General features: G+C 39.8%; 1 protein-coding gene across 2 annotated transcripts in view; it reads right to left on the bottom strand.

Moving 5' to 3' along the window:
* Positions 1-14,918, bottom strand: part of nudcd1 (NudC domain containing 1) — a 118,332-nt gene that overhangs the window by 51,764 nt on the left and 51,650 nt on the right. For both annotated transcript variants that reach the window (XM_043688747.2, XM_043688748.2), the window contains one exon: positions 5,998-6,202. In XM_043688747.2, the coding sequence (XP_043544682.2) occupies positions 5,998-6,202 (205 nt within the window). The remainder of the gene's footprint in view (positions 1-5,997; positions 6,203-14,918) is intronic.

Below are 14,918 nucleotides of genomic sequence, written 5' to 3'. Positions count from 1 at the left end.
AGGTTAACAAACTTAAAAAGTGGCAGAGAGAAAATGAAAGAGGTTACCATCTTGACATCTTGGACACCCACGCTCCAATTCATGAGAATGTTTGAAACCATTGATTGATTTGATATAAAATAACAGCCCCTAGCAATAAAATATGTTGTTGTGGTTCTGTTCGCCGAGCTGGAAGTTTTTGTTGCAAACGTTTCGTCCCCTGGCTAGGCGACATCATCAGTGCTTGGGAGCCTCCTGCGAAGCGCTTCTTTGATGTTTCCTCCGGTGTTTATAGTGGTCTGTCCCTGCCATTTCCGGTTGTCAGTTTCAGCTGTCCGCTGTAGTGGTTGGTATATTGGGTCCAGGTCGATGTGTTTGTTGATGGAGTTTGTGGATGAATGCCATGCCTCTAGGAATTCCCTGGCTGTTCTCTGTCTGGCTTGCCCTATGATAGTAGTGTTGTCCCAGTCGAATTCATGTTGCTTGTTGTCTGCGTGTGTGGCTACTAAGGATAGCTGGTCGTGTCATTTCGTGGCTAGTTGATGTTCATGTATGCAGATTGTTAGCTGTCTTCCTGTTTGTCCTATATAGTGTTTTATGCAGCCCTTGCATAGTATTTTGTACACTACATTAGTTTTGCTCATGTTGGGTATCGGGTCCTTCGTTCTGGTGAGTTGTTGTCTGAGCGAGGCTGTTGGTTTGTGTGCCGTTATGAGTCCTCGGGGTCGCAGTAGTCTGGCTGTCAGTTCTGAGATGCTCCTGATGTATGGTAGTGTGGCTAGTCCTTTTGGTTGTGGTATGTCCTCGTTCCGTGGTCTTTCTCTTAGGCAGGGACAGACCACTATAAACACCGGAGGAAACATCAAAGAAGCGCTTCGCAGGAGCCTCCCAAGCACTGATGATGTCGCCTAGCCAGGGGACGAAACGTTTGCAACAAAAACTTCCAGCTCGGCGAACAGAACCACAACAACGAGCACCCGAGCTACAAATCTTCGCACAAACTTTGAACATTTACGGGCGAGAGACGCTGAGACAAGCCAGGAAATGGGAATCCTGCGCTAACCGACTAAGCGCCACATATGAACAACTCCGGTTCCTACACGAATGCCGAAAGAATCGAATCCTTCCACAATGTGTCAGATACAGACCGCCAGTCAACAACCCACAAGCCAGGGAAACAGCCAAGCAGAACAGATTCAGGATGATCCAGGTAATGATCACAGACGCGCACAACCGACTCCACAAGTACAAACAAGAAATTGCGCGCCAAAAGTCGTTAATTTCAAAAACCACTAATCGTGAATGGACCTGGATCATAGAACAGGCTGTCACCATAGGACAGAACAGGACAACACACTGCAAAAAACGGCACTAAAAGAAAAAATGGCCAAACTAACACACAACAAAGAGGACACTACAACACACACCTGGGTTAAAAACGTCTCCCACAGACAGCTCACAGACACGGAAAGAACAATACTGGCCAAGGGACTCAACTACAACCACAGGGACGCCAAGACAGCAGACTTCCTAGCAGCACTAGAATGCACACTCAGGAACAATGGACTGACAGAAGAGACACAACAAACAGTGAGACAAACTGTCGTACCTATGATAATAAGGAAAAGACAAACACATAACCTCAACACCAAGGAGAGGGAAGCACTGAAATCACTAAGAAACGATAAGAACATAATCATACTACCAGCAGATAAAGGCAGAATGACGGTCATCCTAGATAAATCTGATTACATCCAAAAAGCACAACAACTACTTGCAGATATCAACACCTACCAAATGAAGGAATTTGACCCCACACCACAACTCACCAATAGGATAAATAACACACTAAGGAATCTACAAAAAAACGGACAGATAACCAGAGCTGACCTACAAAGAATGAAACCAGAAAGCAACAACACCCCCAGATTCTATGAATTACCTAAAAAAGTACACAAACCAGACATCCCACTCAGACCCATAGTATCACTACCAGGGACACCATCATACAAACTGGCCAAAGAACTACAACAGAAACTGAAACACCTGGTCAGCGGATCCAAACACTCTATACAATCAACACAGGAATTCTTGGACATCATCAGAAATATACACATAGATAAAGATGAAACCATGATATCATTCGACGTGACGGCACTGTTCACTTCGATTGACAAAACCCTAGCCAGAGAAACAATAGCCAACCTACTGGACATACAGAACAGAAAACAGGACGCTGAACCTATCAACAAAGACGGCATTCTTAAACTACTGGACTTGTGCCTCACAACACACTTCACATTCAACAACCAGATACGAACAAATCAACGGAACACTCATGGGATCACCAATCTCGGGACTCATAGCAGAGGCAATTATGCAAAGGTTAGAACAAACAGTCCTACCACAAATTCAACCCAAACTCTGGGTCAGATATGTCGATGACACGTTTGTATTCATTAAAAACACGGAAATAGAAAAAACACACCGGATCATCAACGCCACACTCACAGGAATCCGATTCACGAGAGAAGAAGAAAAGGATAGCCAACTCCCATTCCTAGACGTGATGGTACAGAGAACACCGAATGGAGAATTCACTACTAGGGTATACAAGAAAGCCACACACACAGACTAAGTCCTAAACTATGAAAGTAATCACCCCAACACACACAAACGAAGCTGCATCAGGACACTATTCAAAAGGGCCACAACACACTGCAGTACACCAGGGCTGCAAAAAGAAGAAGAGGAACACCTATACAAGGTATTCGTCAAAAACGGATACCCGCGCAACTTCATCCACAGATGCCTAAGAGAAAGACTACGGAACGAGGACATACCACAACCAAAAGGACTAGCCACACTACTATACATCAGGAGCATCTCAGAACTGAGAGCCAGACTACTGCGACCCCTAGGACTCATAATGGCACACAAACCAACAGCCACACTCACCAGAACGAAGGACCCGATACCCAACATGAGCAAAACTAATGTAGTGTACAAAATACCATGCAAGGACTGCACAAAACACTATATAGGACAAACAGGAAGACAGCTAACAATCTGCATACATGAACATCAACTAGCCACGAAACGACACAACCAGCTATCCTTAGTAGCCACACACGCAGACAACAAGCAACATGAATTCGACTGGGACAACACTACTATCATAGGGCAAGCCAGACAGAGAACAGCCAAAGAATTCCTAGAGGCATGGCATTCATCCACAAACTCCATCAACAAACACATCGACCTGGACCCAATATACCAACCACTACAGCGGACAGCTGAAACTGACAACCGGAAGCGGCAGGGACAGACCACTATAAACACCGGAGGAAACATCAAAGAAGCGCTTCGCAGGAGCCTCCCAAGCACTGTTGATGTCGCCTAGCCAGGGGACGAATCGTTTGCAACAAAAACTTCCAGCTCGGCGAACAGAACCACAACAACGAGCACCCAAGCTACAAATCTTCACACAAACTTTGAATAAAATATGTATAAGTGACTTCTTTAGATGGCAGGACTTGTCAGATACCTACCTTCCTGAGATGGAAGATGGGCCAGGAAAGATGGAAAAAATGAAGAGAAAAATGTCGAAAAAAGTGCGGTGCTGGAAAAGCACAGCAGGTCAAGCAGCATCCAAGGAGCAGAAGAGTCAACGTTTCAGGCATAACCCCCTTCATCAGGAATGTGAGGGGGCAGAGGGAGAGAAGGGGGCTGAGAGATAAATAGTAGAGAGGGTGGGGCCAGGGGAAGGTAACTTTGAAGGCAATAGATGCAGGTGGGGGATGATAGTGATAGGTCAGTGGGGAGGGTGGAGTGAATAGGTAGGAAGAAAGAAAGATGGACAGGTGGGACAGTTCAGGACAGCATTGCAAAGTTGGAGGATTGGATCTGGGATGGGCGGGGCAGGATGGAAGAAAGAGGGAGATGAGGAAAGAGGGAGGAAGACCAAGGGATTTTATTCTTTTTATCAATTTTGGTTTGAAGTTGTGAATTGAAAACTGAGTGGAAAATGACCTTTTGATTGTGGGCAGCAGCTTGCATCAAAAAAAAAGAAAGAAAGAAACGAGCTGTGGTTTGTCTGAGAGACCAGGCCTGGATTAATTGGATCTTGATCAAAAGGTTCTACAGATGCTTCGACACCAGGGGAGAGCAGTACATTTAAACAGGTAGCAGATGAGCAGAACATTTAAGCAGATAGCACATGTTGGCCAGTACCTGAGAACTGGTTCAGCAAGTCCAGGAGGGATCTTATGCTCCAGCAAATGGTAGGTGTTGAATGGTAACTGGAACCAACGGAGAGATGGTCAGTCTGACATGGAGAGGCCAGAGTTTCGAACTGGGTTTTGGACTGTTTTCCAGAAAGAGGAGTTTGGCAGTTGATAGCATAAACATTTGAATGCTCCTTGCCTAATCTCCCATCATCTACTAGTGGAAGTTCAGAGAATAGAAACTAAATTAGAAGGATCACCGACTTCCTCTAAAGGAACTGAAATGGTGACCCTGATTGTTGATTGAATTTTTGAAGTTGTCAATCATCTTTGTCTTTGGAACAATGCATCATGAAAACCACGCAAGTAACCTGGCTTTTTTTTTTAAAGATTAGATTAGATTACTTAGTGTGTGGAAATAGGCCCTTCAGCCCAACAAGTCTACACCAACCCTCCAAAGAGCAACCCACCCAGACCCACTCCCCCACATTTACCCCTTCACCTAACACTAGGGGCAATTTAGAATCGCCAATTCACCTAACCTGCACATTTTTGGGCTGTGGGAGGAAACCCACGCAGACATGGGGAGAATGTGCAAACTCCACACATAGTTGCCTGAGACAAGAATTGAATCCAGGTCTCTGGCGCTGTGAGGCAGCATTGCTAACCACTGTGCTATCCACTTTAATTTATCCCTTAACTGTATTTACTTGCTTGTCTCTCTTGTGTGAAAACAGGTTATTGGGTTTAAACATGGGTAGCAATTTGATTGCTTTGTTTAATTTTGCTCTGCTAAGGTTACTGTATTGTTAATAAATTGCCAAGTTACAAATCGATGTAAACAATATATATTTGCAGAGTCTGGGATTGGATATTCAAAAGTCTGATTAGGAACCAGCTGGAGTCAACTTTGAGGGTCTTGGATAGTTTTAATTTTACTGTGTCGCGAATACAGAAGTAAAAAGGCTAACTTGATTGACTGTCGCCATGAGGTAACAGTGCCAACTATCCATTTGTTTTCTGGTATCAGTGAACAACACAACTATCACAAGTTGTATATTTTCCTGTCTATTTAGCTAAAGTATCATATCTAATCCATTACTTCTTAACAATCACAAACAAACCACCTCAAATACATGTGCAATGAGTTGACTGCCTCTCTCAGGTATCTGTAGCTCATGAATCCAAATTCTCATATCCTAAAGTACTTTTATTTCCTTCTTTGAAGCACTTAGTGCAGGGGAATCTATTTGTAACTACATAAGTCTTTTAAAAAAGGGGTCTTGAAATAAGGTCTACTCTAATTGGATATCTGTACGTCTGGTTTCTATTGCTTGATAGTTAACACAACCAGATTGATGATGACATGGAACTAAATACAGTTGCACTTTGAAAAAGCTAACACAGGCATAACGAGCTTCGTTCTGTGGAGAGGTGTCTATACAGACCAGGAAGATGTCATTCAGCCCACTGTCTCAATTAGCTTTACTTACCTGCATTTTCTTCATTTCACTGCAAATTTCTCTTTATGATTCTCTTTGAAAGTTATTACCGAATGTACTTGCACCACCCTTTCAGGAAGTAGATTTTCAATCACAATAACATGTTGCATAATTTAATTCTCATCTATGTCTGTCTTCTTATTTAGCAAACACCTTTGTTTACTGGCCTTCTTGTCAATGAAGACAGTTTATTTTTAGCTACTCTATCAAAACACCTCATGGCCCTCTTTTTCCCAGTTACTATTGCAGTATGTTGTAATCATGAAGATAGAGAATGGAAAAGTACTTGCCTATTGCCATTAATTGTCCATTTGCTGAGGCCATGGTCAACTGAAGAGTACAAATTGCCCTCTATGATAGCAGCTTCTCCTTTTATTCCAACTTGCAAATGACCTGCTGACAACTGGAAGTCTATGTTCTGTTTTGTGGTGTTATCTGGTAGTTGAATGTTTACTGTAAGATCTTCATCTGTCTGCTGCCAATAATATACCGGTTCTGTGAAATTAAAATCCATTTCTCACCATTACTAACTGAAACAAAACACCACCAGCTACCTCCCCTATTCTCTTCCCACTCTCATAACCATATAGCCTTTTCTTTGTGGATTACTGTGGAATAAAATTAAAAGAAAAGGTAGCAAATGTTTCATGAATCTAATATTTTAGGATAATAAAATGTCACTTTGCTGTACAGTGCTCCATATAAATATTCTGAAACACTGTACATACAGATCACTTTTTACTCAAAGCTTTTTTCTAATTACAAACGATAATTAAGAGAACATTGCTGAATTTTAAATTTATATAGGTTTGGTCAGCCCAAATTATGACAAATAAATTCTAGAGTATAACACCGAATATCTGTCTTTGCAACACTAATATGCTTCAATACTGCAATGCTTTTAGTTTAGTCTGAACCTCTGCAAGCATGCAAGGTGCTTAAAATCAATCGAAGCTTCACAGGAAATCTTTTCTCATGATTCATTTCCCAGAAGATTCTGTACATTTTAAAACTTCATTAAGGATATTATTTTTTGTTTCATAAAAAAGTTTAATTTCAGCAACTTATTATGCAATTAAACAATCTACTCTGCTTAAATCTTAAAATATTAAAGACAATACATTAGGTAAACAAACAGATTAACTAAGAATCATGAGGGAACAATACCAGTGTTCATCCAGTGTTACAACCAAAAATTTAAGCCAGTTATAGAATGGAAAACATCCACAGCCAAATTACTGTACACTATTTATGACTCATTAATTGTAACAGTTCTTCTATAACGCGATGATTGTGTTCTAATGCAACCCCGCATTATAAAAAAACACTTTAGAAACAGCACAATGCATTACAGCCAACACGTTTTAAAAGTTTGTACTGTAGAAACAGCATTCCCAATTCTTCAAGCGAATTAGTGTTGACGAAATGTGTATTAAAACAGAAACTTGCTGTTTTGTCAAGTTTAGTGGATGTAATAAAGCCCGTAACCAAATACATCACAAAGCACTTCCAAAACGTGTACATGAGTTTCTCTTAAATCAACCCCTCAAAAGACCCAAAAAATAAATTAGAGAAATCAAGATAAAAGTCATCAACCCTGGAGATTAATTCTGCTCTGCTCTCCAGAAACATTAAATAACCTAAGCAATTATGGCAGATTTATTTCTTTCAGATATCCAGCATTTACAGTATTTTACCTTTCACAGATATTTTACCTTTTAAAATGTAAAAGGTATTTTACATATATTTTACCTTAATACAACCAAAACTAAACTGCCAAATTTGAAACGGTCATCCATTAATACATTTAAACCACTTTTTTAATAAAACTGCATACACAAACATTATATATAGGATTACAGAATTGTGACATTGTAGAAGCTCATTGTGTTTTGAAAGATTTTGCAAGGTATTTTGAACAACAAAAACAACTTGCTTCCCTCAAAAGGCTAAGTGGACTCTCAAAATGAGACTCACTTGTTGTAGGAATAAGCCAAGCTCTACCTGGGGTTTGCTTATGTCAGCGATCAGTCTTTGAAATCCTCAAAACCAATTGTTAAAGGATTAAGAGAGGGGTAACTGTCAGATTTTATATTATTCAAATCATCATTTAAATTGCATTCATGACGTTCAGGAAGTATTTGACAGAGTGACACCAAACAGCCCAAGGAAAACTCAGTTCAAGTCAAGGTGGAACGTCTCCACTGTTGGAGTCATAATTTGAACAATACAAGTTGTCAATAATCTTAGTTCCTGCAGCACAACTTCCTCAGGATAACACCCAAGCCTAAACTAAGAGAAAAAAAAGACTTCATCCTCACAGATCAACCTGTTGCAGATACATCAGTTCATGACAGTATCGGCAAGAATGACTGGAGCAGAGCACTTGTGGAAACATAGTCCTGTCCTTTCAGGATACCATGCATCATTTTGTGTGGCAATCCCATCGTACTAAATAGGTGACATCGAACTAAAGCAATAGAATTGTACTCAAACATTTTGCAATATTATGGCCCTGCTTTTCCCCCACTCTACCTTACTATCAAAGGAGGGAATCAATCCTGGTTTGATGATGAGTGCAAGAGGGAATGCCAGGAACAGCACCAGGCACATATAACATTGAGGTGTCAACCTGATAAAGCGTCAACACAGAACTACAGTGTAAGCAGCTCGTAAAAAAACAATGCTAAGCAATTCCACAACCAACAGATCTGATCTAGGCTTTACAGTCCTACCATATCCAGTCGTAATGGTGGTGGACAATTAAATAACACGCTGGCCAATAAGCCTACCTTGAATGAAGGGACAGCCCAGCACAGACCAAAGATAAAGTTGAAGCATGTCATAGAGTTGTACAGCATGGAAACAGACCCTTCTGTCCAACCTGTCCATGCCAACCAGATTTCCCAACCCAATCTCGTCCCACCTGCCAGCACCCGGCCCATACCCCTCTAAACCCCTCCTATTCATATACCCATCCAAATGCCTTTTAAATGTTGCAATTGTACCAGCCTCCACCACTTCCTCTGGCAGCTCATTCCATACACGCACTACCCTCTGCATGAAAAAATTGCCCTTTAGGTCCCTTTCATATCTTTCCCCTCTCACCCTAAACCTATACCCTCTAGTTTTGGACTCCCCCACCGCAGGGAAAAGAATTTGCCTATTTATCCTATCCGTGCCCCTCATAATTTTGTAAACCTCTATAAGGTCACCCCTCAGCCTCTGACGCTCCACAGAAAACACCCCCAGCCTGTTCAGTCTCTCCCTATAGCTCAAATAAAAGAAAGCAGACCAAACACCACCTTCACTATCCTTTCTACCTGTGACTCCACTTTCAAGGAAGTATGAACCTCCTTGAAAGCGTTTGGTATGCTTTCTTTTATTGGTCAGAGCATTGAGTATAGGAGTTGGGCAGTCATGTCGCGGCTGTACATGTCAACATTCCACAATGTAGTCAATTAAAATGCAAATTGAATCTCATTTTGTACATATTTTCTGGTTCCAGCTTATCTACAACTAAAACCAGTCCAGGGCTCTGGCAAAAAGTCACACTGGACTTGAAACATCAACTGTTCCTCTCTCCACAGATGTTGCCAGATTGCTAAGTTTCTCCAGCATTCATTTATTTATAAATCTTGGTCCATTGCTTGAACAAACTGCAGTGTAAACAGTACTGTTAACAAATGTCACTAACCTGCTTTTAAAAAGTGCAGTAATCCATTTCACTATTGTCGGCTTTTTAATATTCTCTGCTTATTCTGCACCTTATCCCCACCAAAGGCAAAACATGGGAAGTTTTTCCCAAGGAATAATGCATGACAGTAAACAAATATCATCATTCACACTGGTTTCAGCCAAGCTGACAACTATAAACTATTCCCCTTTACCATGACGTTTGCTCTCAATTGTAAAATTATACAGCACAGAGAAAGACCATACAGCCAATCAATGCCGCATGGTCAGTTTAAAAATAAACAACAGATTTTATCCCGCTCTCCTTCTCTGTACCCCTTTTCCCCCCTTTGGATATTTAATTCATTTTTGAAAGCTACTGATGGATCTATAGCCACCAATTCTAAATTCTAACGACTTATTGTGTAAATATAACATACCACCTATTGCCTCATTTTTATAGACAACTGATAGTACTAAATAAGTGCTGAACAAAGGGATGAGCTGTTGGAAGAATTTTGTTTTGCAACATCAGGATTGATAAGAATAACAAATTTCAAAGAACATTGACTGGTTGGCAAGCAGACTCTGATTGGTTGAGGTATTGCCATTGAGAATGTGCAAGGGAACAGTTAGCCCTAACCGGTTATTTAACTTCAAAAAAAGAAAAACTGGTTCTGATTCGTTAAGATATGCCATGGGAAAATACACTGGAGAACAATGCCTGCCAAGTGTTTGTTAATTGCATAGACATTGTGCCTTTACAAATGCCTCTCTGTTGCAAAGGTCTGCGTCCTGCATACCAATATACGTACCCTATATGTAAGCTTAAGTGAACCACTCTGTGAATCCAACTGATTGTCGTAAATCAATTTCTTACACACTTGGGATTATTCAACAAATGCTTTATATATGCATGGTATCACACTTAACATCAGGAATTCTGCTTAGAGTTTTGCAAGCTGGTTAAGGGCAGTCAGCACTCTAGCCACTGCGAATAGCTGAAGAGACGTGTCAGTTGGTATGATCCACCAGTCTTTGTGATACATGGTTGACATTCCTGGCACCACATTGGCATTGAAATTCCCACATGCCACATTACTCATCTGTATGGTAGGCAGAATTGTTCAAAAAAATAACTTTTTACTAGCACCTAGTTGGTGAAAAATAGCACCTGTGACCTTACTGCAAAACAGCAATGTGAAATAGCTAGCTTCAAACGTTGCTCAAATTTCTTTTCCAGGGTAATTTGAGAGAGGTGAGGCTTTTTTATTAAAAAAGGAAGCAAGTGACAGCCTTAGACCCATTCATGAGTTTTTACAATATACAGCAAGCTATCTTAATCAGAACACCCTAACCACCTCATTGAATGTCATGCTGACATCTCCTCTGATAAATGCAAGATGCCAAACTTCAACAGCATGTCTCTATTATCATTAAAACTCTAACTTTTCCTACCAAAAGAGCTGCTACTGTAAGTCCGTATCAATAATGGAAAAATCCTTTGGAGGAATACTGTACGATGCAAATCAATGGTAAAAACTATTACAACTGCAACTGAAGTTATTGGCTTTAGCACGTGTTCTCAAATCTTCAATTTCTTTTTGGAATTTCTGGCATTGATGAATGGCTGCCTTCAAGCCAGTCATTAGTGGTTTCTCCTTCAGCTCAGTCTTGTAGTTTAAACACTATTAGCTATTTCTCCAAAATCTTTTTTGAAATGTCTTAGTAACCTAGGATACAAATGGACATTTATTTGTTTTTTTTCTTAATCACAGGATGCATTAATCATTCTGTAGTTGAAGGTGTTGAAGAAAAGGAAAAATATCGAAGACCAAATTAACTCTATGTTCAGTGCATTCAGGATCATTTTTCTCTATGATTTCCATATGAATCTTGCAGAAATCCTTCGAAGGATGACAATTTTGTTTGGGCATTGTTGGGATATGGGCACTGTTGACGATATCAGCACTCATTGACCACCTAGAGTTGAGTTTCAGAAGGTGGTGGTGAGCTGTCTACTTGAATTGAGTGTATGTGGTCTAGATGCACTAAAAGCTATTAGAAAAAAGGAGTTCTGGATGTTGACAATTAAGCAACAGCAATAGATTTCAAAACCAATATGATGTGCGATTTGGAAGGGAATTTGTAGAGGATGATTTTCCCACAGACATGCTGCCCTTGTCCTTCAAGATGTTAAAGGTTGCAGGTTTTGGAATACTGGCAAGAAAATCTTGGCAAGTTACTGCAGTGCATTCTGTAGGTACTGCATATTGCAGCCACTATGTTCTACTGGTGAACGGAGTAGATGCTTAATATGGTGGATTGGTTGGCAACCAAGCAGAAAATTGAAGAATGTAAACTGGACATTTCTAACCAAAATTCAGAGTGAAGTTTCTTTCAGTCAAAAAAACTTTGAAATTAAATATTTATAACATTAGTTAGAAAACAATAAATTAAGGAAATGTGGAGGAAAGAAAAGGTAGACAAGGTGTAGTATTAGAAAGAGGAAAAAAGTAAAAGATTTGCTGCATTTTGTTTCAATACGACAAAGAGAATAAGTCATAATTTGTTCCATATTGAAAAGCTTACGCTAGCAAAATGTTTTAACTGGCTTATGAACCAACATACTCTAAGTTGGTAAAAAATTAAATACTTGAAATACTAGATGTTGACTGCATCATCACGATCTCTGATATCAGAGTAGTCAATTGAGTGAGAAAGTGAGAAGACTCTCTGCCTTAAATAAAATTTACTGGCAAAGTTGCATTATTACTTAAGTGATTTCTCCCACATTTCATTTCAATTACTTAGATGTTTTTACACTGATTATGTAGACCTCTTCATCAACTGGAATATTTGATCAACTGGCACATTCTTGACCCCATTGGTGCCAATTAATAAAATGACTGCTATAATATACAGGATATTTTTAAAGATAGAAGAATGTTTTTATTTAAAAGAAAAGTGCTTGTAGGACTCCATCTTGTCTCTCTCTTTGGATATATAGATCCTACAGCTGAGGCAAAGGTGCCTAACTGCTCTATGACATACCACTGGTATTTGGATTGAGGACAGAACAGTCTACTACTGATCCTCTGATTTTTTTTTAAATTCAATTTCATCTGCTGTAAAATACCTGAGACCATAACCAATGTTTCTATGTAAAGGAGCAGCTCAGATCAACAAGTCAGTAAAACCTTTTTAAAAAGTTATAAAGAGATTTCAAACACTTACAACTAAATATATTATTGATAACATTACAAACGTGCTAAGCGTGGCGTTAATTTGCAATTAGCAAGATACCAAAAATACTGACAGATGTCACATGAAGTTCCATTAAATCTGCCAAACAGGAGGGCAACCTAAACTGCTAATGGCCACAAATCAAACACAACAGACTGCAATTTTAAGTAATGGCTGATTTAGAAAATCTCACATAATTCGGTGTTCAGCTATTAACATTCCTGATGAAGGGCTTATGACCGAAACCAGGACTTTCCTACTCCTCGGATGCTGCCTGATCTGCTGTGCTTTTGCAGCGCCAAACCTTTTGACTATTAACATGGAAAACCAGTTTGAAGCATCCCTATTTTGAATTTAGTTTTAGAACATTAAATTGATGAAATGTCCACATACAAGCTGTGTACAATTTGTCAGACATATACTTCGCACAAACTGCAGCCTTTATATTCAGTACTATATGTCCTATGGTTCAGCTAAAATTGTAAAAATCGAAGAGGACATCACATCATGCTAATACAAAAGGTTCACAATTTACTGTTAAGTTTTCTTTCAATATCCAAAAGCATATGTCTTTCTTGCTGTCAATGCTCCCTATTATCTTGAACTGCACAGGGTTTTATGTTGAGATGTATGCAAAGCTGCAGTGATAATCCTATGGGGAAACTCATGTGAAGCAGAACAGGCATCAATAACAATTTGAGGCAACAACAAAAAAGGCAATTGGTGCTGGTTCATTGATTACAGTAAATGCATTCAAGGATTGGCAATGCTATTAGTTAAACTACTATTCTTGTAAAGACTTTAATTCTGCATGCAATACAAAGACAGGCTCCAATATGCTATAGGAAAAATTACATTACTGCAGGAACATGTAGCTTAAGGTGTAAGACTGCTACCATCCACTATAGCTTGTTCCTCAAGGAATACATTCTCACATAAACTTCACATTCTTCCAATGCGAGCTTAGACAATGAGCTGGTGCTCTGAAGTGTGAAATTCCAATCTGATGTTTTGTGCCCAGGGCATATTAATCTTTGGTATTTCATAAAAATATGATTCCTCCCATCAAAATTACTTTTTATGTCCTTGTCTTCAAACTCATGAGAAACAAAAGGATGCATCACAATTTATCGTTGGGAATGTGTTTTTACAAGGAAACTAATTTCATGCAACAAAAATTCATCATGAGATTTTACTGCAAAAATATTTCCTCAACCCAGTCTCAGCAAACATTCCTCGCAGAACTACTCATTGAAACAGTCCTGATGATGCCAATATCTGTGTGTAGAAGTACTCTCTGACATTCGCTGAAGGTTGTTTAATTTGCTTTGGGAGAGCTTAAAGTAATTAAAAGCCTAATGTGATCTGAGCTTCTTTATAAACTATAAGACACTCAAGTTCAAATCTGGGGTAAAAGATCGCAAAACCAGGAGCCACAAATGTGAGACAGCTACCAATAAATCTAACGAGCAATTCAGGAGAAACAAGTACTTCGAATGTGGAATTTTCCACAACAGGAAGGGTTGAAATGAATCATATGAATACATTTTAAGGAGTAACTGGATAAATACAAGGGAGAAAGAAAAGGTGGATATGCTGATAGAATTTGATGAAGAGAATAGAAAGAGAAGGCCACCTATGTGTGGAATCGCAGGAAATGGGTTTACTGTGGAGAAGATGGAAGATAGAGAACATGGGGAAATAAACAGTAACATCTTTTAAAATGTCCATATTACAGAGCTGGTGCAGCTGGACTTCTTAAAACGCATAAAAGTGGATAAACCCCTGAAACCTGATTAGGTGTGCCCTTAGGACTTTGGGAAGCTAGGGAAGTGATTGTTGGGCAACTTGCTGAGATATTTGTATTATCGATAGCCACTGGTGAGGTGCCGGAAGACTGGAGATTGGTTAAAGTGGTGGCACTATTTAAGAAAGGTGGTTAAAAAAAAGCCAGGGAACTATTGACCAATGAGTCTGACATCAGTGGTAGGCAAATTGTTAGAAGGAAGCCTGAGGGACAGGATTTACATGTACTTGGAAAGGCAAAGACTGACTATGCATAGTCAACATGTTGTGCACAGGAAATTGGGGTCTAGCAAACTTTAGAACTTGTGGAACATAGAGAGAACAAGCCATCTGGATACAGAACTGGCTTGAAAGTAGAAGACAGAAGGTGGTGGTGGTGGATTGTTTTTCAGACTGAGGCCTGTGACTCGTAGTGTGCCAGGTAAAAACAATGACTGCAGATGCTGGAAACTAGAGTCTAGATTAGAGTGGTGCTTGAAAAGCA

Source organism: Chiloscyllium plagiosum, unplaced genomic scaffold (assembly GCF_037043375.1).
Source record: "Chiloscyllium plagiosum isolate Xiang-an unplaced genomic scaffold, Cpla_swu_hap1 HiC_scaffold_4, whole genome shotgun sequence".
NCBI classification, from domain to species: domain Eukaryota; kingdom Metazoa; phylum Chordata; class Chondrichthyes; order Orectolobiformes; family Hemiscylliidae; genus Chiloscyllium; species Chiloscyllium plagiosum.
Note: the sequence above shows the minus strand (reverse complement) of the source record. Positions and strands in the feature narration are given on the sequence as shown.